The 23,034-nt window shown below is 48.8% G+C and overlaps 1 protein-coding gene across 1 annotated transcript in view; it reads right to left on the bottom strand.

The window, feature by feature from the left end:
- Positions 1 to 23,034, bottom strand: part of WDFY2 (WD repeat and FYVE domain containing 2) — a 538,880-nt gene that overhangs the window by 87,037 nt on the left and 428,809 nt on the right. Inside the window, exon 10 of the mRNA XM_086935032.1 lies at positions 15,671 to 15,801. Within this exon, the coding sequence (XP_086791158.1) occupies positions 15,671 to 15,801 (131 nt within the window). The remainder of the gene's footprint in view (positions 1 to 15,670; positions 15,802 to 23,034) is intronic.

The raw sequence follows: 23,034 nt of genomic DNA, 5'->3' as shown, positions 1-23,034 counted from the left end.
CTGACCGGGCTAGTTCTTGTTCATCCATAGAATTTAGTACATGGTACCCCATTCGTTCTCGAAGCATTTTATCAGTCTCTTGGAACTGATGTTCAGGAGAATTCGGTTTTGATATGCCAGAGAGAAAAACTCTCTTGCTTTCTGGACGAATGCCTTTCCTAAGGTAAATTCCCTTACCTACATACGCTATCGTATCAGTGGTCTTTTCTGGTTCTTCAGGTTCTTCATCCTCCTCGGAGGAAGCTTTTTCTTTCTCTTTTTCGTGTATTTCTATCACTGCTTTTCTTATTTTCCTGTACATATTGGCTATGCAACCCCCCTTATCATGTTTTCCTTCGGATATATTTTGACCCCATTTGTTGAGTCCCTCTAGTTCATCCTGTTCTGTCTCAGGCCTGTCTCGTTCTCTTATTACACAATTTATGAAAAAACGTAGTATATATGCTTGAGTGTCAACTTTCTGATGTGCCATGGCCTCCTTAATACTGTCAGGGTTTTCCCCAGTCTGGACAAAATGATATATTCTATCTAGGTGTTCTTTCATTCCTGAGAAAAACAGTAGGTAATCTGTAGCTTGTCGTAAGCGTAGTGATGCTAAAAACATCCTATCATCTTTGCCGGGTACTGGATCGTATCTACAAACTTGAAGCGGTTCTTTGAGTATGTCGAGACGGGGTGATTGAAGTGTAAAATGTTTCTGCATATCCCTAAGGTGTAACCTGTGTGTTGCTGGCGGGGTCTGGTGACCCCCGGTCGCACCTCCTGAGACGGAGGCTTGAGCATTATCTCTCTGTGGAGTCTGTATCTGTACTTGAACTTGTCTTTTAGTAGGATCAGGCGTGAACGGATTTGGTATCTTAACCTTAGGTGAGGGAAGTGGTGGGGGTGGAGGAGCAGGCTGTCGGACGGGGGAACCTTGTTGCGGTAGTGGCGGAATGCGATCTTGGGGCGGGTTGCCACCTCCGTCACCGTCAGTAGGCGGGACGTGGGCCTGTGGATTGGTGTAAGCGGGTGCTACATCGTTTAGATACGAATTCAGAAATATGTCTTTAGTAGTCCTGTGATTTACTTTAGTTGGAACCAATGGTGGTGGCAGATTTTTCGGTATTTCTGAAGTGGCTTCAGGCGAACCCTCGGCCACAAGATACATACCATTTACGAGATTGTTTCGTGCGCGGTCTACTTGTTCTGATTTTACTCGGATCCCTTCAGTAACTAATTCGTTTTCTCGAACTTTATCCGGTGCTTCTCTAAGTCTGTCTTCTCTACGGAGTGCTTTTTCAGCACGTTTATGTGATTCCTTACGCCAAAATTCTATGGCGTCTTTCTGAGATTGTCTGGCTTTCTTTTTCCATAGTGCTTCTTCTACCTTCATGATGCACTCGGCATCCCATGTTCCGGTAACAGGCCATCTGTGTCTCTCGTCTAGATGCTTAGTATAATCGGCCCATAAATCTAGATACAATATGGCGTCTATGCCATGTTTCTGATACATGAAATTTCCAGGAGTGTCCCTAGGGGGGATAGGAATTTCTTCCTCTAGTATCCCTTTCCTAGTTCCCATCTGTTTTAATTTATTGAAAAACGGCATCTTGTTTACTTAGTACTGAATGCTCAATCCGTGCTACTTAATTCTGAACACAGCTAGTTACATAAACACACAATAATGCATATTAAAAACAGTCACTCATACCGCGACATTTATCACATGAAAGACATTTGAGACATATATGACTACCCCCCTATACTGGATGTACTGCTAAACAGCACAGATACACTGCTAAGAACAGTGCAAGAACAAGGATAACTGATATACTGCTAAACAGTACAGATACACTGTCTAAAACAGTGCAGACCGAATTTGTGTACCCAAACCCGTCTAGATACGTCCCAGCAATGGTACTCACCGGGAAGCACGGAAACAGAAAGCCTCGGAAGACTCGACTGGACTGGACCGGACTCGACTCGACACGTGGATACTTCGGAAACTGGTGGGCCTCTTGACACCTCGGACCTTGCTTCTTTCGGCTAGGCTCTGGTCGGGATCCTCCGCACTCCTCACCGCCTCGTCTGGGTGCTGATCGCAGTCTTCGTCACCTCCGTGGGCCAGAGGGAGATACAGGAAATCCTGCCAGTACGCGTAGTTCCGTCTAACTGATGGCAGGGGACAGAGCTTGCAACGCACCAACCGGCGCGTGGGGTGGGGGAGGGGTCCCTATTCGGGCGCCAGATTAATGTGGTAAATATTTGATTTACCGTCCTAATTTCTATGCAGGTAAGTACTTAATCAATAATAACTCAATCGGAAAGAAAGAGGCAGAGTCCGTGGTGTTAGAGTTCTTAGGGGTTTTATTCCTTAAAAAGGAATGGTCAAGACCGGATATCTTGTTCCTGCCACCACTGGGGGTGCAGGAAGGGATAGAGCAATATTTTATTGACAATACATAGCTTATATACTTAAGTTACATTATAGAAACCAATACAGTAGGCGTAACAGCTGAGAGAAACAAGATAACAGCATCCACGTGTTAGTAATACGTAATTAGAAGGCGTGAACTAGGCGTGAACATAGAGGTGTGTGCTAGAAACGTCACAGGTAGGTGTCACAAGTGGGTGGCACAAAGCAGAATCTTGTAATGTCAGCAGAAATCTGAGGCCTGGATGTGCGCGCAGCTGCATGACGTGTGATTGACGTGAAACTGGAGGGTGCAGGGGACTTGACATTTACACTGGCGGAAAGAGACAGAAGTCTGGCATGTCAGATCAACTCGTACCTCTATCATATCTGATATCTGATGTTTGGGAACCATATTATCTAAACGGAAAAAGTCTCTGGGGCAGAAGCTATTCTATACTGACTGTGAGTGCGTGTATAAGCGCCTAAGTGTCTACATGAGAATGCGAGGGGCATGGGCCTACCATGGTAACAGAGGCTATGAATTACTTGCACGGAGACAGTGAGGCCGGGCCCTTTGCTCTGCAGCTGGGGGGATGTTTACTTAAACTAGTAGGCAGGAATGCATTTTCGAGGAGCGGAACAGATAATTCGAAGGTTGAATACAGTCTTGGCAGGCGGTAGGCTGAGCTAAGCGCCGTGAGCCGCACAGGGAGTAAGGCAGGGGTCACGGGTACAGAGACAGCCTGGGCTGAAGCTTTCGGAGTCAGAAAGCAGGAAAAAAGGCTCGATGGCAGAATTCAGGGCCTACTTTGCCAGAGCTGAAAAACGTGTAAAGTACACCACAAAAAGACGTTGGCATAGCATACTTAGCATGGAATATTCAACCCATTCAGGGTGGGTCTGAAAGAGGACATGTTAACGTTGGACGCAAATGTGTTTGCGTCTTCATAGCTGGCACAGTAGGGAAGTTACATGCACTTTAAGCTGGTACATGGAGACGGTGGGGTACACGTTAGGGAACATTACTTGACCATAAAATTTATATTTCCTCAGTCTTTGGGTAAGTCCGATTTTATAGAAGTGAGAAGTTTACATACCTCCTCATTTGTGATTGCTGGGAAGCTTGCTAACCTACAGTGTGTTGTACCCGCCTCAACCAGTGTTTGATCTGACTTGTCTGGGCCTATTCGGGTATTCAAGAGGTCATCATAAATTACTTGGACCTTGTTCTGGAAGTATGTAGTCAGTTTATTGCAAATACCTTGGTTTGATTGGAACATATTAGCCTGCTGAGATTTAGAGAGCAGAGTTTTAAAAAGCTCCTTGGTGGAATTACCGGCTTCCTCAATTTTGGTAGTATAGAACAGTCTTTTAGCTGCAATGATTGCGTCCTTATACTGTTGGAGAGCAAGATTATAGATTGTTTTCTTGTCTTTACTATAATCTTGTCTCCAAATACGCTCCGCTCTCCTACAATTTACTTTTAAGCCTTTCAGCTCAGAGCTATACCAGTAAGACAAAGGTTTTAGTCTCTTGACTGTCACCAATTTGTTTTGAAGGTTCATTCCAATTAGACTCGGGGTGGTATTAGTCTCTCCGCCCTAAGACAGTCAGTGGGTGTGTTGTAGACTTGGCCCACTCTGCTCCTTCATTGTGAGGCTAATACACACTTCTTCAATTAATTTCGGGTGCACACTTTCAGGCCTACCTGTCCTGCACCGTGAGAGGCCACGATGCCCTGCACTGCAAGTGGCGACATCAACCATCTTTCTAAGGCACTTCTTAGACTATTGTAATTGTAGTCAGGGACACTGTGCTTTAGTGCTTTCCGGTCTCGTTGCTTCCTTGCTTTGTCCAATCACACTCTGGTTCTTGATAGGTGGGTTTAAGGGGCCAGTGGCACCCTGCCATGCACTAGTCTTGGCATCACTAGCCTCCGAGCCCCACCTGTGCTCTCTGTCTTTCCATCAGGGTGGGGGCACTAACGGCAGTCAATTATAGGCTACTCTTAGCGGGCCAACCTGCAAAGACACCAGACACCAGAGTCAAGTGAGTGTATGCTAGCCCCAGTCACTACCACCTGCCTGCCTCCTCACCCACTGATTCCGGATTCCAGCTGGAAACATTCCTTACTACAGAGCGCCAGCTCTTTCTGGTTGTGTAGGAGTCAGGGACTCGCTGTTATTTGTGGGCTTAGGCACTCTTGGTGGCTGTCATCATGGAGGCACTGCTGGCCGTCTCTCTGCCACATCTTTTTCAGTTCTGGTAGAATCTATCAGCACCAGAGTTTCAGGCTGTGTCTCTATAACCACCAAGTAGTCCCTGTGGGGTCAGGTCAGCAGCTTGGCTTTGGTCCTCATGTCGCTACAATTTAGGGATAGGCTTGGGCAGAGGCACAGCAGGTCCGCCCTACCAATCACCATCTTGGCTCCTCCCTCTTTCTGCATCACTTTAAAGCTTATATGCTGCCCCTGAATAACATAAAAGGAGCCTGATTCAGGAGAAAATTATTCTCCTTGTCAATCTGAAGTAATGAGGATCATTCAGATTTGGAATGAATCTCACCCCAATTGGCCTGCAGAAACAAACTGATTTTTTGTCCCCTTTTTTATTATGATCATCGGAGCAAGAGGTTTAAAATCTCCTCAGTCCTGGTTTTATAACGGGGCTTATTTAGACATACTAAAAGAGTATACTTACCTGAGGGAGAACATTTTCGAACATTCTAGTTTCAGTTCTTTAAAACGAAGTCCATAGGTATTGGTCTACTGCAATTTTTTAATGCAGAGGCAAGAGGGACGTGCAATCACTTTTACAGGTGTATGTTACAAAGATACTCTTGGTAATACTATATGGTATTGAATCTCATCTCTGAAAACGATATCCTCCTATTAGAAATTCTAGCTTGAAACAGCCTTTACAACAAGGTTTTTACCTCATTGTGCCTTTACCACGCATTTTTTAGAACGCATAGTTTAACAGCGAATATGCATTTACAACGCATGCCAATACCACGCATTTAAGATAAGTTGGTGGGGGTTCTCTCCCTCATAAATACATTGTTTTTAAATCTAAAAACAATGCGTGGTATTGGCATGCGTTTTAAATGCATATTCACTGTAAAAACATGCGTGCTAAAAAAAATGTGTGGCAAAGGCATGCGATGCATTTACCTGCGTAGTACAGTCATACAACCACATTGAGCTATGCTTTGGTGAGGAATCTCGGTCTGCCTGTCAAATTATTTGCTATTACTTTCAACTGTTTTGTAATCTGTAAAAATCATTGAAAAGGTTTTTTTATGGAGAGGACTCTCACTGGATAGGCATGGGATTTATACAACTGAAAAAATGTATACCCATAGCTTGAAGCAGATGGATTTGAATTGTGAAGAAGTGCTATCATGTAAGAATAATAGTATACTGAAGTTTCGTTTAAAAAGTCTCTCAGACAAAATGTATTCAACACTGTTTACCAATAAAAAGACTAAAATTGAGCTGTATTTTTCTATGGTGTGAAGTGATGCAATTTTACTTGCCGGCCAATATATAACACAGCTGCAGAAAGAATATTCCTGAAGTTTAAATTTGCTGAATTCAGACTGGAGAAAACGTTTGGATCAAAAGGGAGGCGACCTGTTTTCATCCAGGTTGTCAACATTGTGGTGCTGAGAAACAGGATATTAATCATGTTCTATTTTTTGTCCAGGTTTTTTACATTTACAAAGAACATGTATTTATCCTATTATTTTAAAATACTCAATAGTAACGCACAAGAAAGCACTTTAACTTTCGTTAAATCCATAGACTGCGGATGTTTGTTATCGCTTGATGAACGTCCTTGTTCTTTTTTTAAACTGAAATGATTCTAGTGATTTTTCAAAAACTATATGTGTTTACTGGCTATATTGTGGTGTTATCAAAGAGGTTATGAATTATGTTTTATTCTTTTTATCCGGGTCTTTAATATTTACTATGAGAATGTATTTACTGCATCATTTTAACACCTTAGATGCGGCGCAAATATCCCTCCCCAGTGCTGCGCTGTCCATTGGAACTAGTGCTGAATGGACGTCCAATGGACGTGCGCAGCACTGGGGAGGTAGTGCTGCCGTCGGCCAACGCCCCGACGCAGCACTTAAGAGGTTAAAGTATCCATTAGTAGCGCACGAGGAAGCACTGTCAAATTCTCTGGCTGCAAATGTTTTTTTTTTTAAATTTTTTTTTTTTAAACCTTTATTTATGAATGCACAGAACACAGCGTCTGCCTACAACCCCGCAGGGCCGGCCGCTATGACATAAACGGATGGTTGAAAAGTAAATTTGGAGACAGTACGTTGTTAAAGCAATCTCTCGAGACTACATTGTCGGATGGAACATAGCACCATATCAAATAGGATAGGAAAGGTTTAATTTTATAATTTTGTCGAAAAGAACAACAACACACAAACACATGGTATCATAATGGCAAGGGTCGCAGGAGGGGGGGAAGGGGGGAAAGAACGCTAATAAATAAAGGAGCACATATGGCGAGGGGGGGCGAGCACGAGGGAGAAAGCAAAGGCTATACTGGAAATTGGAAAAGGAACGTCAATCATGGAGAAGAGGGGAGAGGACCTTCATAGTCTAGTGGAGGGGAGCAAATGTCTCCGCGGTACGAATTCCACTGAGCCCAGACCCTGGACCATTTCTTGGGACGCCCCCGCGCCTCATACACAGTTTTTTCTCGGAACATGCACCAGTCCATGTTCTCCTTCCAGGCACTGAGCAATGGTAATCTAGGGGAGCCCCAGAGCTGCGCTATATCTCTCTTTGCGACCATGTTGCCCAGAGTAACCCAAAGTGTCTGGGCAGCATTGCAATCCGACGGTTCCCACACATTGAGCAGGCAACGTCGTGCTTCGGGAAGGAGGGGGATCCCGGTGACACGACCCATAACATCATGCACTCTAGACCAAAAGGCTGCAATCATCGGGCATTCCCACAAAACATGAAGGAAGGTACCATCCATACCACATCCACGCCTGCACCGTCCATCCGAAACCAAACCCATTCGTACCAGACGCATTCCGGTCAAATACACACGGTGGAGGATCTTCAGCTGGACAAAACGAAGCTGAGCCGGGATAGCCACCTCCTTAGGGGAGGATACAGCTGACTGCCAGTCCTCATCATCGAGTTCGAGCCCATCAGCCGTCCAGGAAGCACGAAGTCTCTCAAGTTGGTCAGCCCTGTTGTTGACAAGCTTTTTGTATATGAGGGAAATAGTGCTATCAGGGACATGGCCGTCTAAAACACGATCCTCCAAAGGGGAGGACTGCGGGATATTGGTACCAAAGGGAAAGACGGAGGACAGGGCATGTCGAACCTGCATATATCGGAAGTGCTCCCTGTCATCGAGCCGGTATTCCAATTTCAATACCTCAAACAGGGCTCGACAAATCTAAAAAATCTTACTGGACCTGCAGGTCGAGTGAGTAGAATTTTCTACTCGACCTAATATCAATGGACTTGACCCACAAATTGGTTGCATACGAATTTTCTTCAAAACATTTGCAGCGCCAACAACCCAAGAAAACGTTGGCCAACCAAATTGTAAACAGCAAATTTTTATTTAATACCCAAGTACCTCCCTAAGATGTGTCTAGCCTCACAAAAAGCATAAACAGCTTTGTAATACTGGCAGGATAACAGGCTGTTCTGACGACAACTTGAGTTCTGCTTAGACTGCACTCTAATAATTGTGTGTGCTTTAGGCGCAACAGAATAAACTACTGCAGGACTGTAAAACAGACCCCGGTTCCATAACCTACAAAAAATAAATAAATGATCAATGGAAAATGAACAATGGGAGAACAGATGTTGCAGTGGCCTGGGCCCCTAGCCAGAGATTGGTCCACCTTGCTCACCCACACATCCCCCTCCCTCTCTTTCTCTGCAAGTTACACAAGCGGCCATCAGCACCTTGGCTTGGTCAGCTGCTGTACAATTGAGTAAAAGAACGCCATTTACTGTGATTTACCGAGAAGGCAATTGTGGTACAAGAGATTGAGGAACTGGAAAGTACTGATGACTGCTGGAAATGTGCCAGCTGCGGCACCCGTTCTAGAATGCCACCCCATGACACAGGATCCTGATGGTAAGTTACTCAGCCTACTAAAGTGGCTAAGCAGACGGTGCGGAGTCAAGCTTGGTGCTCCATCTCTACAGGCTCTACAGCCTGTGTGATGCACATGTTAGTTGGGCCTGTTAGTAAGAAGAGCAAGACGTGCACACACACTGTTGAGTCAATAAATAGATGTGTATTTCTTTTTCCTGGGCAGGTGCGTTTCTTTACTGGCTGCAGGAAATTCAAGTTGCTTGACATTTTTGGTACTAATTAATAAATAGCAAGATCGGCGGAGCCATCTGCGAGGAGAGAGATGGTCTTAAATTGCAAAGGTGTAGAGCTGCACTGGCGCTCAGAATGGCGCACATAAATGCTCTCTCAGCCTCACATGCATAACAATTGAGCAGTAGCTGCGCCGAGGAGAAAATTATGCACTAACTGCGTAAAGATGTTTATAATGCGCAGGTCGCGGTATCAACATCTGTGAAAGTAAAAATCTGTTCCATTTAAAAAATGTTTGTGTAGGAGAATCACCAATAGTACACTCGGGGCAAGATGTGGGAAGAGTCCGGCAAGTGCTAGAGTGGCGGATGGGAAATTGCACACTGAAACAGAGCTTTTCAAGCTTTACAACCAAAAAAACCATTGAATGTCATTTGAAAAGAAGACGTGTAACATTATTCAGCGCATTTCTTAACATAGAGGCTCCGAGAAAATCCACTGTAAATGCAATGCAAGTCGCGGCCGATGTAGGTGCGGTAGGCCCCACCGTCCCACACTGCCCCACCCCAAAGTGCTTTCCTGCACTGGCCACGACTGCCCTCCCCCACACCTCAATCAGAGCAAGAGCCCCTGAACCCGTGGCTGGGGGAACTGTCTCCTTCCAGGCGCACCTACCGTCCCGGGCCCCTTCGCTGAGAGATTGAGCTGTCCTTGACAGGCGGTGGCTTACATCACAGCCAGGGCAGAGCTCCACTCACAGGGGCTCCCTGGATGGCTCAACACCCGGGGTGCAGGAGAATTTCACCACTGCTCGGGCACCAGTGATGCTCATAGCTTACTGCCAGTGGAGTTGCCACTTACGGAATATGGCAGTCCTTCTGTGCTCTGTGGTTGAAAACGCCCATGCAGGCCGGGGCTTGGAAAGGCAGCTTACACGCTTCTCTGGCAGTATATCCTGCCGCGGCTAACTGTAATCAGCCAATGAGAAGCGTGTAAGCATGCATAGCATATACTTGTCCGAAGAGCACAAATTATCTTCTATCATCTGATTGGCTGATTCCAACTAGGCCTCAGCAGGCCGAGCCCGTGCTGCAATCAGCAAATCAACACTTGTGCTTTGCCCGCATTTTCAGCTAATCATTTCAGCATGCTGCCCCCTAGAGCCTTCGCCTGGCACTGCAGCAGCTGCATGGAAACTCAGGTTGGGACAACAGCAGATGTCACTCGCCAGGCCGGTCAAGTAGGCCTGAAAACTGGCTCGCCCTTGAAGAAATTGACTCGCATTTGCGAGGGGGCGAGTACATTTCTCGAAACCTGCCTCAAAGGATTTCACAGTGCCCCGTGCCCACAGATCCTCCACCTTACTGATCCCAATCATGTCCCACTTCTCAAATCCTTTCGTCTTCCACAGACTACCCAACCGATCCGAGTCATACAATGGCGTCATACGTGTCAGCCTACCACCCCAGCCCGTGGCCACAGTAGCATCTCTCCACGCCCGCACTGCACACTTCGTCGGGCCTGTTAGGAGTCGAAAGGGTGACTTTGAGTACAGAGCCCTATTAAAGTTGCCACCGGGCAATAATAGTTTATCCAGAGCAAAGGCGGGAGCAGGTTCCGAAGCGTACGTCGCATGGTTGATAGCGCTCAGGTGTGAGGCCCAATAATAGCGTCTAATATCCGGCAACGCAATACCACCATCATACCATGAGAGGGTGAGCTTGGACAAGGCAATACGGGCACGACCATCCCAAATCAGTTGTCGCTGTAAACTCTCAACCTCACGGAAGTAGCGAGCAGGGACAAGATCGAAAAAGTTCTGCAGGGCGTAAAGAAACCGGGGGAGCGACATCATTTTAAAGAGTGCTGCTCGGCCCAATGGGGATAGGGGCAATTCACGCCACCGTCGCACGTCCTGCTTGAGTCTACGGAGCGGAGCATACAAGTTCCGCTCATAGCGGACCGAAGAGACCATAGAGACATAGATCCCCAAATACTTGAAGCCGTCAGTCGCTACCAATATGGGAAACCTGCGAGGCAGAGGCGGCAGCGCCCCGGCTATAACGTAAACACAGGACTTGGTCCAGTTGATGACTAATCCCGAGTTCTTACCAAAGGACGTAAGAACGTCGAAGAGGACGTTAAGCGACTTTTGAGGGGAAGTAAGATAAAGAAGGATGTCATCCGCGTACAAGGAGACACGATCCTCAAGATCTGGAGACCACCGGATCCCCTTGATAGAGGGTTCCCACCGAAGCCACGCAGCAAGGGGCTCAAGCGCCAATGCGAATAGAAGCGGGGAGAGCGGACAGCCCTGACGAGTGCCGCGGCCTAAGGGGAAGGGGTCAGAGCATCTACCATTTACCACAACCTGAGCCAATGGTCGTTCGTAAAGGAGCCTGACCCATGCGATGAAGTTAGGACCAAAGCCAAACTTAGCGAGAGCCGCCCAGAGATAGGGCCATTCGATCGTGTCGAAAGCCATAGTGGCGTCTAAGGAGGCGACCACTGCCGGCTCGGCGAGAATTGGAGCCCTCGCGAGAACACTGTGGAGCCTACGCAGGTTAAGGGCCGTGTTCCTATGCGGGATGAAACCGGATTGATCCGGATGGATCAAGTCGCAAATCACCTTCAGCAACCGATTGGCCAGAACCTTGGCCAGGATTTTGGGTTCCGCGTTCAGCAGAGAGATGGGGCGGTAGGAGGTGCAGCGGTCACGAGGCTTGCCATCCTTATAAATGACCACTATGGTAGCTAGGCGCTGCTCGAGGGGGAGGCTTCCAGCCTCAACCGCCTCGAGAAACATGTTGCGCAGATGGGCGGCCATCTTGTCCGGACAAAGTTTGTAAAGTTCAATGGGCAGTCCATTTGGGCCCATCGCCTTTCCCGAGCGTAAAGATCGGATAGCAAGGGCAATCTCATCAACGGTGAAAGGGGCCTCCAGAGCGAGACCATCTTCATCTGAAACAGTAGGCAGGGCGATATCTCGCAGTAGCAGCCTGGAATCAGCCTCATCTCGATCACTAACAGGCGTATAAACCTTCCGGAAGTGGTCCACAAAGCAATCAACAATTTCACCAGGGTCGGAGACACTCTCACCGGATTCGCGAACAATGACAGGCACAACACGACTCGCTCGTTCAGCCTTATCCAACCATGCCAGGAGCTTGCTAGCTTTGTCACCCACATCATACAGTCGGCCTAGTTGATTCGCTCGCATCAATTTAGCAGCATCAGTGACACAAGCTTTGTAGTCAGCTTGTTTTAGTTCCAGAGTGTGCAACAATGCAGGCGTGTCATCCCCACCCAACTCACTTTCAAGCGCAGTGATCTCAGTTTCAAGAGCCAGAACAGCCTCCCTCTTTACCCGACGCTCAGCAGCAATGAGTGATAGAGCGGAACCCCTGATAACCGTCTTGAAGGCCTCCCAAAGAACAGTAGGGGAGGTGACCGAGCCCACATTCTCATCAAAGTAACAATCAATTGCCTTCACCAAATCTGAGCGGAGCCGGGGGCTTCGGAAATGCCAGGAAGGGACCGGGGGGATCCTGTTACCAAGTAGACCACCCACAGAAATCTTAATCATCAAGGGGGAATGGTCCGAGATACCCCGGGGAAGATGTCGTACCTCCCGGACAGTGGACAGAGTGGAAGCTAACAAAGAAATAATCGATACGAGAGAGGCTGCCATGCGCACCAGAGTGAAAAGTATACTGCAGGAGTGTAGGGTGTAGTTAACGCCAAACATCCACCAGGCCAAAAGTATCAGCCATCTCATTGAGCCACATCTGGGACGGCAGCAGGACTCTAGGGGGAAGCCGATCACATTCACCAGACATAACAGAGTTGAAGTCCCCGCCCAAGATTAACAATCCATCAGGAAGGCCAAGAAGAGTCCTGCCAAGATCAGCATAGGTGGTAGCCTGCAGCCCCGGGGGAATATAAACAACAACCAGCACAATCTGTTTACCCTCCCACCTCCCGGAGACAGCAGCATACCGCCCACGGTCGTCAAGGATAACCTCGTCAATAGCAAGAGCTAGGGAGGATTTTACCATGATACCCACACCCCGGGACCCAGAGGTGAAACCAGCATGTGCGACCAGGCGGTAACCCCGGCGGTCGAGGGCCTTACATGCATTTCCGATTAAGTGGGTCTCCTGAAGGAACACAACATCAGGGGCATGGCGCCTCAAAAATTGTAACACAATGCCCCGCTTGATCCTGTCACCCAACCCGTTGACGTTTCAAGAAAGAACCCGCATTTCACCCCCCCCATTGCGGCAAAGGCAATACACCCCAATCCCCCTCCACAACCCCAAGTTCGGAATAATTGCAATCAATAAAATACCATGAAAAATGAAACATAACAAACAAAACGAAACACAACCAAGTCCCCAGGAACCAGCCCCCAAACAGAAACCCGTTACAACACCCCCCTCCCTGCACCCCTGCTGACTGAAAAGCCACCCCCAACTGCAGTGTGCCTGTCGCCCCATCTGATCTACACAAAGAACCCCCCGAGGAGGAAGGGAGAAATCACCCGTTCCCGCACCGCCACGGGCATAAACATAGAGCACACAGTGAATTTACTCTGTACAGTACGTAGTCTCAATCCGGACCTCCGGGGGCCCATATTACTCCTGGGCCGTTGCACCACCTTCCGCACCACCAGGGCCACCGCTCTCAGAGTCATCTGTCGGCAACGAGTCCAACCAGTCAGCAGCACGCTCCGGCTGATCAAAAAAGTAGGCACGTTCTCTAAACTCAATCCGCAGTCGGGCTGGAAACAACATGGCGTACTTCAGTCCCCGGTCTCTCAGGCGACGCTTCACTCCGAGAAACCCAGATCGTTGTTGTTGCACTTGGGGAGTGAAATCAGGATAAATGGAGATAGAGTTATTGTCATATTTCAACGGGCCGTGTTTACGGGCGGCCTGCAGGATAGCGTCTCTATCTAGATAGTGAAATAGCCTTGCAATGATAGGCCTCGGCGGGCCTCCTGGTTTCACTTGTCCTCCTGGAAAACGATAGGCGCGCTCTACGGCAAAGAACTTACTGAGTCCAACCGGAGCAAGTTTAGCAACGATAAGTTCTTCGACCAATAAATCGATCGAGGCAGCACCATCACTTTCCGGCACTCCAACTAGTCGTATGTTGTTCCGCCTGGCCCTGTTGTCGTAGTCCTCCATACGTTTAAGCAGCAGATCATGCGAGGCACGCAGATTCCCAATCTCAGATTGCGCCTCCGCCATGTCTGTCACCAGGCTCGACGCCTTCAGGTCTAGTGCCTTCACCCTCTCGTTCGTTTTGGCTAGATCGGCCCGAATAAGAGTAACATCCACAGCCACCGTGTCTATCTTGGACACGATGGCTTCGTATTGCTGACTCACATCGGCCTTAAGTCCAGAGATGGCAGCCAACAGGTCTTGGAGCGATACTTCAGAAGAGGACGACATGTCCGTTTGAGGTCCTTCAGCGCCCACGCTGGTGACAACGGGGGAGCCTCTCGGCTGGGTGTAGCGTTCGATCATATTGGACTGGATCGACCCCCCCCCCGGGTTACAGTCTTCCTGCGTTTTTCGGCCTCAGGTTTTGTCGCCATGTTGCAATCAGTGGCGGCCGAGAACCCAACAGGGGCAGTGGGACGGAGAAAAATCCAGAAACTCCGAAGTGTAGTTCAAAGAGGGAATACCGCGGGCCTCCTTGCCAGCCCAAGGATGGAAAGTATGCACTGTGAGGGCAGCAGGCGAAGACAGAGTAGGAGGAGACAGAGACAATGAGGCCGGAAACCGAAAGTGAAAGTGGTACACCACCGGTGGGCCAGATGCCAGGCAGCCGTTGTTGTTGCATTACAGCTCGGCCATAGTAGGCTGCCGAGTCCCCGGTTGCGTCCGTGGGCAGGCCAGAAAGTTGAAGACGACAGAAAAATGGTCCCCGAGGTCCGATTTCGACCAAAAAAGGATCGTCAGCATCAGTGAGAGTAGCACTTCAAAAGCCCGTCGAAATGATCAGGATAGGTGTAGGATAGATAAAGAAGGGCGGCGCGGGTCTCGGGAGCTCTCTGCTCACGCGACCATCTTGGATGCCCGCGTAGCTCCTCCCCCCTGCAAATGTTTGTTATTGTTGGATGTTATCATTTGGATCTTTGTTTTTAACTGTACTGATCTTTATCTTTTAACAGCTATTGTAATGATGATTGGCTAATATTTGATGCTATCTATATATATTATGTACTGTATGTGTTTTTCAAGGGCCTTCTGTGTAGGCTCTTGAAATAAATAAACAAGAATGATTTCACTCTTTGAAAAATGAAGGTGTTGAATGAAAGTGAGGACAAACACTGGAAGTTGCATGATTAGCTATTAATCACAAGCTCCTAATAGCTCCTTTTTTTTGTGAACCCTCAGCAGCAGATAATAACACAATTCATGTCAAGTGTAATCCTGAAAAATAAAGCAATCGGTCATCAACATAAGAACAACAACCAACCTCTGATTAAGAAGTCATTGGGACAGCTTTTTTTTCTGAATGCCAGTGAAATTATTAGTATGACCTTACATAATCACGTTAAGAACAAAATAGCAGCGTCTGAGGCTAGGAAAGGTAACAAAAGCAGACACAAATCTACTCTTTCCTACCTGTGCATGAATATGCAGGTCAATACTTTTCTTTGTTTAGTTAGATCGAATACATTACTGTGGAGCAGTTGTTGGGTTGCCCATAGAAAACCTTACACAAAGTTCACATGCTTTCAACATCTTAGAGAATTATTTGATTCTTTAAAACCCTCTATTAATATGCGCTTATGACCTAGTTTGCAATGATTTATGACTACAGGGACAGAATTGAATTTTCAACAGGCTTGGTAAAAATATTTGTAAATTGTCTATTGATAGCTTTTTAACATATTTTTATTAAAACAATCAATTCAAGACTTACTGTTCATCTGTTATGGAATCATGACAGCTGTCGCAGACTCTCACTCCAAACTCGAACCCCATCAGCGGTATGGAGGAACGCTTGGAGCTACATTTGCCGCATACTGCTTTTCCGCACTTTCGACAGTGATGCTATAAAACCAGGAGAGACCAGATTGATTAAACTACAGATAACTGTAGGACTGCACAGATCTATCTTTAAGTCAATTTTTTAAGGAAAAATAAATAAATGTCAGAAATGATGATACAATATGTAAACCAGCAATTTATCTCCAGATAATCTTCAGTGAGTGCAAAATTCATTCAGAAAAGTTTCATTTCTAAATATTATTGAGTTGGTTGCCATTACCTGGATGGGAGTTGGGGCTTCAATGGTGGACCAGTGGGCTTGGGACATCTTGGAGTGGTCACTGGCCGAGGAGCTGCATCTACGACGTGCGTAAACGGACGACAAATTGCAGGCAGGCATGGAGATTTGGGGGACACTTTGTGACAGATTTCTGGAGGATACAGGGGCATGTCTTGCGATGAATCTACTGATAATGATACATCTTTGTATGATGGGGGAGTCCAGCAAAAACGGAGTAAAGTATATTGGTGTTCTGTTGCACTTTCCTTATTGTTAATTCCGGCACTGCCATTTTGTACTGCATTACATCTGTATTAGTAATGCAGATGGGCATAAGATTGTATAGTTATGGTTTAAATCTTTTTATTATAATTTTGAACAGAGAAACCGGACAAGGCACTCAACTCCGTAAGGGTGGCACATTAGAGACCACTCGGTCGCAATATATAGGGTTACCAAAGGTAATAGGCATGGAGGAGGCCCCCAGAACTGGACAAAAAACTTGAAAAATAAAACAAGACACTTAGAGAAAACCCCCCGCCACCCCCCCTCCCCACCCTCATCCACCATTAACAAAAAAGAAGGGCATACAGAAGATGGCAGGCCAACAATCAGCGCCTTGATTTTCTAGTTTTCTTAGGAGCAGTACTTGGGATTTGTGTATCTTGGAGGCATAGGTGTCAGAGAAACCGGGGGCACGTAAGCTCCCTGAACTCCGAGACCAGCAAGGTGAGGAATGGTCGCCAAAGCTCCGGGAACTCGGTCCCTCTGCCAGCCACTGTGAGAGTGAGCTTCTGCATGCCCAACACCGACCACAAACGCTGGAGCCAGCCCATGTGCGTCGGGAGCTGGGCAGAGCGCCAGTGGATCAGAATGTTCTGCGCCGCCTCCCCTAGCGCTATGGCAATCAGCCGACCTTTCTGTGATTTAAGGGGATATGTGAGTGGATTAGGTAATCCTAGGAGGATGTAAGCAGGGAAGCGTGGGATTTGCTTTTCAACATGGATATCTACTTTATCCAGGACCTGGGACCAGTATGGCTGTAGACAAGTGCAGCTCCAGAGAACATGTTCTAAGGTACCCGTATCCCCTCCAGCACAGCTCACTCCGGCGCGGGTCAAAGTGGTGTATGCGTTCGGGCGTGTAGTACCAATAAGTGGCAATCTTAGTCAAGGTCTCGGTGAGACCCATATGATATGCTGTGTCTTGCTCTGTAATAAATACTTTCCCATTCAGCAGGAGTCCATGTCTCTCCAGGTCTCTTTCCCATCTAGAGCGGCCTGCATTGTGTGTATATGTGGTGGTTTCTAGGAGCATTGTATAAAGATCAGATATGATTTTCTTGTCGGTAGTGCGTGTCACAAGCCATTTCTCGTATGGGGTCAGAAGAAGCTGTGCCTGCGGTCTAACGGTTGGATGCAGTGCCCAGTGTCTAACTTGCAGATATGGCAAGCGCTCTTGTTCTGTGAGTCCATAATGATCCTTGAGCTGTGTAAATGGGATTATGCCATCTAAGTCAAAGAGGTGGCCCAGAGCCGTACATGAAGATGCACGCCACGTCCTAAATGCAGAGGTAAGGGTTCCGGGTTGAAACTCGGGATTATCAAAAATCTGTGTCAGGGGTGAAGGGAAGGTGGTCAAATGATTGGAGATGTTTGTGTGATCCCAGGAATCCAATTTCGTGCTAGTGACATATGATGCATATAAGTTTGGTGGTCTGTGCTGTTTACTGATAAAGGTCACCCCCAGTAGCGGCCTACCTGCCACCGCCTGATCCTAGAACAGCCAGTGCTTCTCAGATTCCAAGCGGTGCCACTCCACCAGGTATCTGAGTTGTGCCGCGTGAAAATATCGCTGAAGGTCAAGCACCACCACTCCACCCTTCTCCGGCAGAAGAATCGCAGTTTGGTGTCGGAACCGTGGTTTGCGTCCATGCCAGATAAATCGTAACAGGTCTGCCTGGGTCTGTTGGATCCGGCCCAGCGTCTGGAACAGGTACAGTACTACAGGGAGGATAGTCATCTTGGTGGCTGCAATCCGTCCCAGCCATGGAATTGTGCAATGCTTCCACCTGTTTAATGCTCAATGTATACGGGTGCGGAGTTTAGAGTAGTTAATCTCAACGGAAGCCTATATGGTGGAAGCTAAGTGAATCCCCAAGTAAGGAATCGCGTCTGAGGCCCATACTTCCGGATGCTCCGCCTGCAAGTGAACAAGAGTATGTGGCGAGAGGGAGACGTCAAGGGCTAGAGACTCGTCCATAATTATCCTAAATCCCGACCCTAGCGCGAAGCCATGTAATTCAATAAAAAGAGCATGCAGGGCCGTAATTGGGTTAGAGAGAGACAGTAAGATGTCATCCGCGTAAAGGCTTACTGTGTCGATGTCCCCCCCCAAATTTAATTCCAGATATTAAGGGATGCTGTCGAATCCGACGCGCCAAGGGCTCCATGTAGAGCGCAAAAAGGAGGGGTGACAGCGGACACCCCTGCCTAGTGCCTCGCCAATAGGGAACCTCGAAGATGTGTCGCCGTTAACCCGCACTGTCGCCATGGGGAATCAATAACAGTTCAGGATCCGAGTCCGCAGCTTCACGCCCAAGCCAGCCACCATCAGGACCATCTCAAGGTAGGGCCAATGCACCCTATTGAACGCTTTCTCCGTATCGATGGCCAGTAGCATGTATTCTCCCCGAGTTCGAGACGCTCGCTCAATTAGGTGTAGGATTTGTTTGGTGTTTTCGCTAGTCTGCCTTTGCGGGATAAAACCCGCTTGGTCCGGTTCAATCAGCTGGGCCATGTAGGGGGCTAGGCACGCTGCTATGATGCTGGTATACATCTTTATATCTATGTTTAAAAGTGAGATGGGCCAATAGGCGCTACAGACAGTCTCATCCTTCCCTGGTTTCGGGATGACAACTATTGCAGCTTCCAGCATGTCCCCAGGGATAGCTCCCGACTGCTCGAAGGAATTGAACAACGCGGTCAAAACAGGGGCCAGCTGGCTGCAAAACGCCTTATAAAAGGCGGCTGTGTAACTATCCGGGCCAGGTGATTTGCCCAATTTGAGGCGTGAGATTGCCGAGATAACCTCCTCCACCTGTATAGGCCTGTCTAGGTGATCAGCTTGTGCTTGCGATAGAGAAGACATGTTGGCCTTGGCTATGTATTCGGTGCTAGCTTGGATATCCAGGGAGTCCCCAGCATAAAGGTCAGCGTAAAAGTTCCGAATGTTTCGGCAATGGTTGAGTCATCGCATACCAATTCCCCTCTTGGTGTCTGGATAGTGTGTACCCCTTGCTTCTGTCTGGCTTCCCGTAATTTATTGGCCAGTAGCCGGCTACATCTATCCCGCCCCTGTGTAATAAGAGTGGCAAAGCCTGAGGGTCGCATATTCAGCTTTATCTTGGTCCAGGGCAGCGAGATGCTTGCGCACCACGCACAGCTGCCGCCAGGCACGGGCCGCGCCAGTTCTCTGGTGCATCTGTTCAAGTTCCGCGACTCTTTGAGAGAGTTCCGCCCGTTTGCGGCGTCTCTCCTCATTGTGAGCTGAGGATATGGCTATAAATTCCCCTCGGATGGTCGCCTTCAGTGCCCCCCATTGTGTGGCTAGGGGCGTGTCAGGTGTATCATTAACGGATGCAAAGTCCGAGATGGCCTTCCGAATCTGGTCTGTAACTGACGTGTGATGTAGCAATGTGTTCCGGAGGCGTCAGTGTCTGAGGGGTCGCGTTGTGGGTGGCAATTGAAAGGTGGCTAAGTCTGGGGAGTGGTCCGAGAGGGAGGCTGTCAGAATCTCAGTGTTTAGAGCGGGAGCCTACAGGGAAGAGGAGCTGAGCAAGTAGTCTAATCTTGCATAAGTTTTGTGTGCCCCGAGTAGAAGGTGTAGCTACGACTGCGCGAGTGGATGGCACCAAAGATCCTGCAACACTAAATCCCAAAGGTGTGCCCGCCCTGTTTGTGTAAGTATCCCAGCTTGGTGCGCTCGCTGACAGGAGCGATCTAGGTCATTGTCAAAGACCATATTTAGATCACCACCCAACAGAAGGTGGCAGTCTGCAGTTGCGGCTGCCTCGTGGAGCGCTTGCAGGAGGAATCCATTTTGTCCTTCGCTTGGTGCATATATAGAGCCTACAGTGAACGTCACTCCGCTCAGCGAGAACTGATGTGTGAGCAATCGGCTCTTAATCTCCGCCTCCCTCTGGAGAACCCTGCCGGCAAAGGAGCGGGGTACCAGGATTGCCACCCCGGCTGATTTTGTCATATTAGAGGAGAACATCTGTGTTGGGAAGGCCCTGGATTTTAATCTATGGTGATCTTTAGACAGCAGGTGTGTCTCCTGCAGGAGGCATATGTCTGCCTCAGATTGCTCTAGGTAGTGAAGAACCGGCCTGCGCTTGATCGGGTTGTTCAGACCCCTCACATTAAGCGTGAGGAATTTAAGTGTGTCACCTGTCATCAAAGGGCAGTGGTCGGGTCAGGAATCTATATGCGTTGTAGGTCGTGTCAATGAGTGGATGGTAGTGTGGCCGCCTCAGGGCGCAGGTGCTGGGGATGTGCAAACACGAAACAGAAGAAGGTGGACGAGGGAGCCCATACCCAAAGAAAAACAAAAAACCCCATACATTTACAGTCCTGTGGAATGTCGTAACCAGAACAAGGTAAGAGGGAACATGGGCAAGGGTAAGGTACCAGACGGAATGCCCGCCAACCAGGAGAGAGAGAGTAGGGAAAAAGGGTAAGTCCCAAAGAGAGTGTCCGCCATCCTGAAATGTCCAGGAGGTCGTCAAGGCGGGTTTCGTGGTGTGTCCAATGGAGGGGGTTGGGCCCCCGGTCCACCACCAATCAGGGAGCTGGCGTTTGAAGAATGCATATCCCATCAGTCACTCAGAAGTTTGGCTTGTCCCCGCCAGGGCCTCGGCTGCAGAAGTCAGTGCATCTTGCTGGCTCTTCGCTATATCAGTTTTGTTCGGCTTCCGGATCCGTCGGCGCCGACCCTGGCTCTGCCAGTCTGAGGGTGTAATCTCAAGTCCCGAACGGGAGCCCTGGCGTTCCTCCTCCTCATCAGGAACTGCAAGACCCAGAAGTTGGCAAGAGTCAGCGAGGGAATGCATCTGATGGAGCTTGCCATTGAAGCGAAATATGAGGCGAAATGGGTGACCCCACGAGTACTGGATCCCTTGTTGCCTAAGATGATCCGTCACAGGGCGGAATTGCGGTCGACGTTGCAAAGTGATCAGAGCTAGATCCTGGTATAGGACTGGGGTGTGGCCCCTGTAGGAGATAGGATGGAGGGTTCTCGCCTTGGAGAGGATGGCTTCTTTAGTCTTAAAGTCTTGCAAGCACACCAGGATGTCCGCTGGGGGAGCGTTGGTGTCATGTTCGGCGATTGCCGTTCCCGGGAGGGTTCCGCCTCTCGATACAGGAGACCGAGACCCTCACTTCCGGGCGGAAGCAGAGTCCCGGTCTAGTTGCTCACTAGCCTCTCTGGTGCCCTGCAGCGCTTCCGGGGGAATCGCTTAAGACCAGCGATCCCGCCGGGTCGGCGCTTTGGATTCTTTCCGTTCCAGGTTCGCGTCTTGCGAACACTCCAAGCTGGTGGCTGCTCGAGCAGGGGACGCTTCTCCGACGGCTTTCCCTGGTGTTCCGTCAGCCGGAGCCTGCACTCTCATCATCGCGGCCACTTGACCTGCAAGCGCTGACGAGTGTCGACGTGTATCTGCCTTCCGACCTCCATTCCGCTCCCGCTGGAGCCGGCACTTCTCCTAGCGCCACAGCGCTACCAGGTACCTTTCATTTCAGCGCAGGAGCGCTTCCTTTTGTTATAGCTGTTCTCAGCGCAGGAGCGCTTTTAGGTCCTTAGGACAAACTCGGGGGTACTGTCCTCCCCTTATGCTTTGCCAATTCGCGCAGGAGCGCGGTTACTTTCCTTTGCTCACATCGCTGGGGTGCTTTTCTTATTACATTTGCTAGCTCGTGCAAAAGACACCTGAATTTGGCTACAGCAATAGCGCTGGTGCGCTAACTATGGGTGCATACCATTTGTTCTAAGACATATGCACGCAACGACATGAGAGTGGTTGTGCAAGCCTAACAACCACCTGTTGCATTAACTCTGTTCTGCGCAGGAGCGCTCATGTTATATTGCCTTCTTGATTGGGAGTCCTTCTGTTTTCATTTGCCTGGATGAGTGGTGTAGGGGTGTGGTCTTCTGTATTTGAGTGGATTGTGGGAACAGGACTTGGGAGGTGCGGGAACCCTCTAACCTGGTCTATCTGGTCTCCCCAGCTGTTGACCAGTGCCTCATCAAGTGTCTACAGCCACAAGCCTCCTGTCATCCTTCCCCCTATTGTTTGGCTCCCTTCCCTGGGTCCATCTACTCCCTGCTGGGTTTTCACTTCTGCACAGGGTTAGGTGGGAACAGAGAAGGTGGCTCTTGTCGTCTCTGCGGAACCACTTCACAAGCAAAGGTAAGCCTTGTGTGGTGTCTGATAAAATCCAAAGCCCACGTTAAACTTTCCGCCCAGACGACATGGGCAACCCAGAGGTTTCCCTACAGGATATAGCAGCCCTGTTGGCTAACATGCAGGCAGAGAACCTTAGCCTTCGCCATGACATAACGGCCTTACAGGGTCAGGTAGCGACCAGGACAACCAGCCCTTGGGGACCCACCCAGAGTCCCAGAGTCCGACAAGAAGGGTTGTTACGGCCCCCTACCTTCACCTTTGGTGGCGCCTCCTCCACCTCTACTCAAGACACAGCTATTCAGGTCATCACGCCCTATCCGGTGCAGCTGGCACCCCCTGAACGCTTCTCCCGGGATAGCACCAAGTACAGCGTCTTCTTCCACCAGGGCCATTTGCATTTCATGGCCTGGGCCCCAGCGTTACCTGATGACGCATCAAAAATTGCGTTCATACTGTCGTACATGGGTGGCGATGCCGCCCAGTGGTCCATTGCCCTTGTGGAAAATGACGATCCGATGCTCTACAACCTGCCGGTGTTCAAAGAAACGAT

Source organism: Lissotriton vulgaris, chromosome 8 (genome assembly GCF_964263255.1).
Source record: "Lissotriton vulgaris chromosome 8, aLisVul1.2, whole genome shotgun sequence".
Taxonomy (NCBI): domain Eukaryota; kingdom Metazoa; phylum Chordata; class Amphibia; order Caudata; family Salamandridae; genus Lissotriton; species Lissotriton vulgaris.
This window is presented reverse-complemented; position numbering and strand designations above follow the sequence as displayed.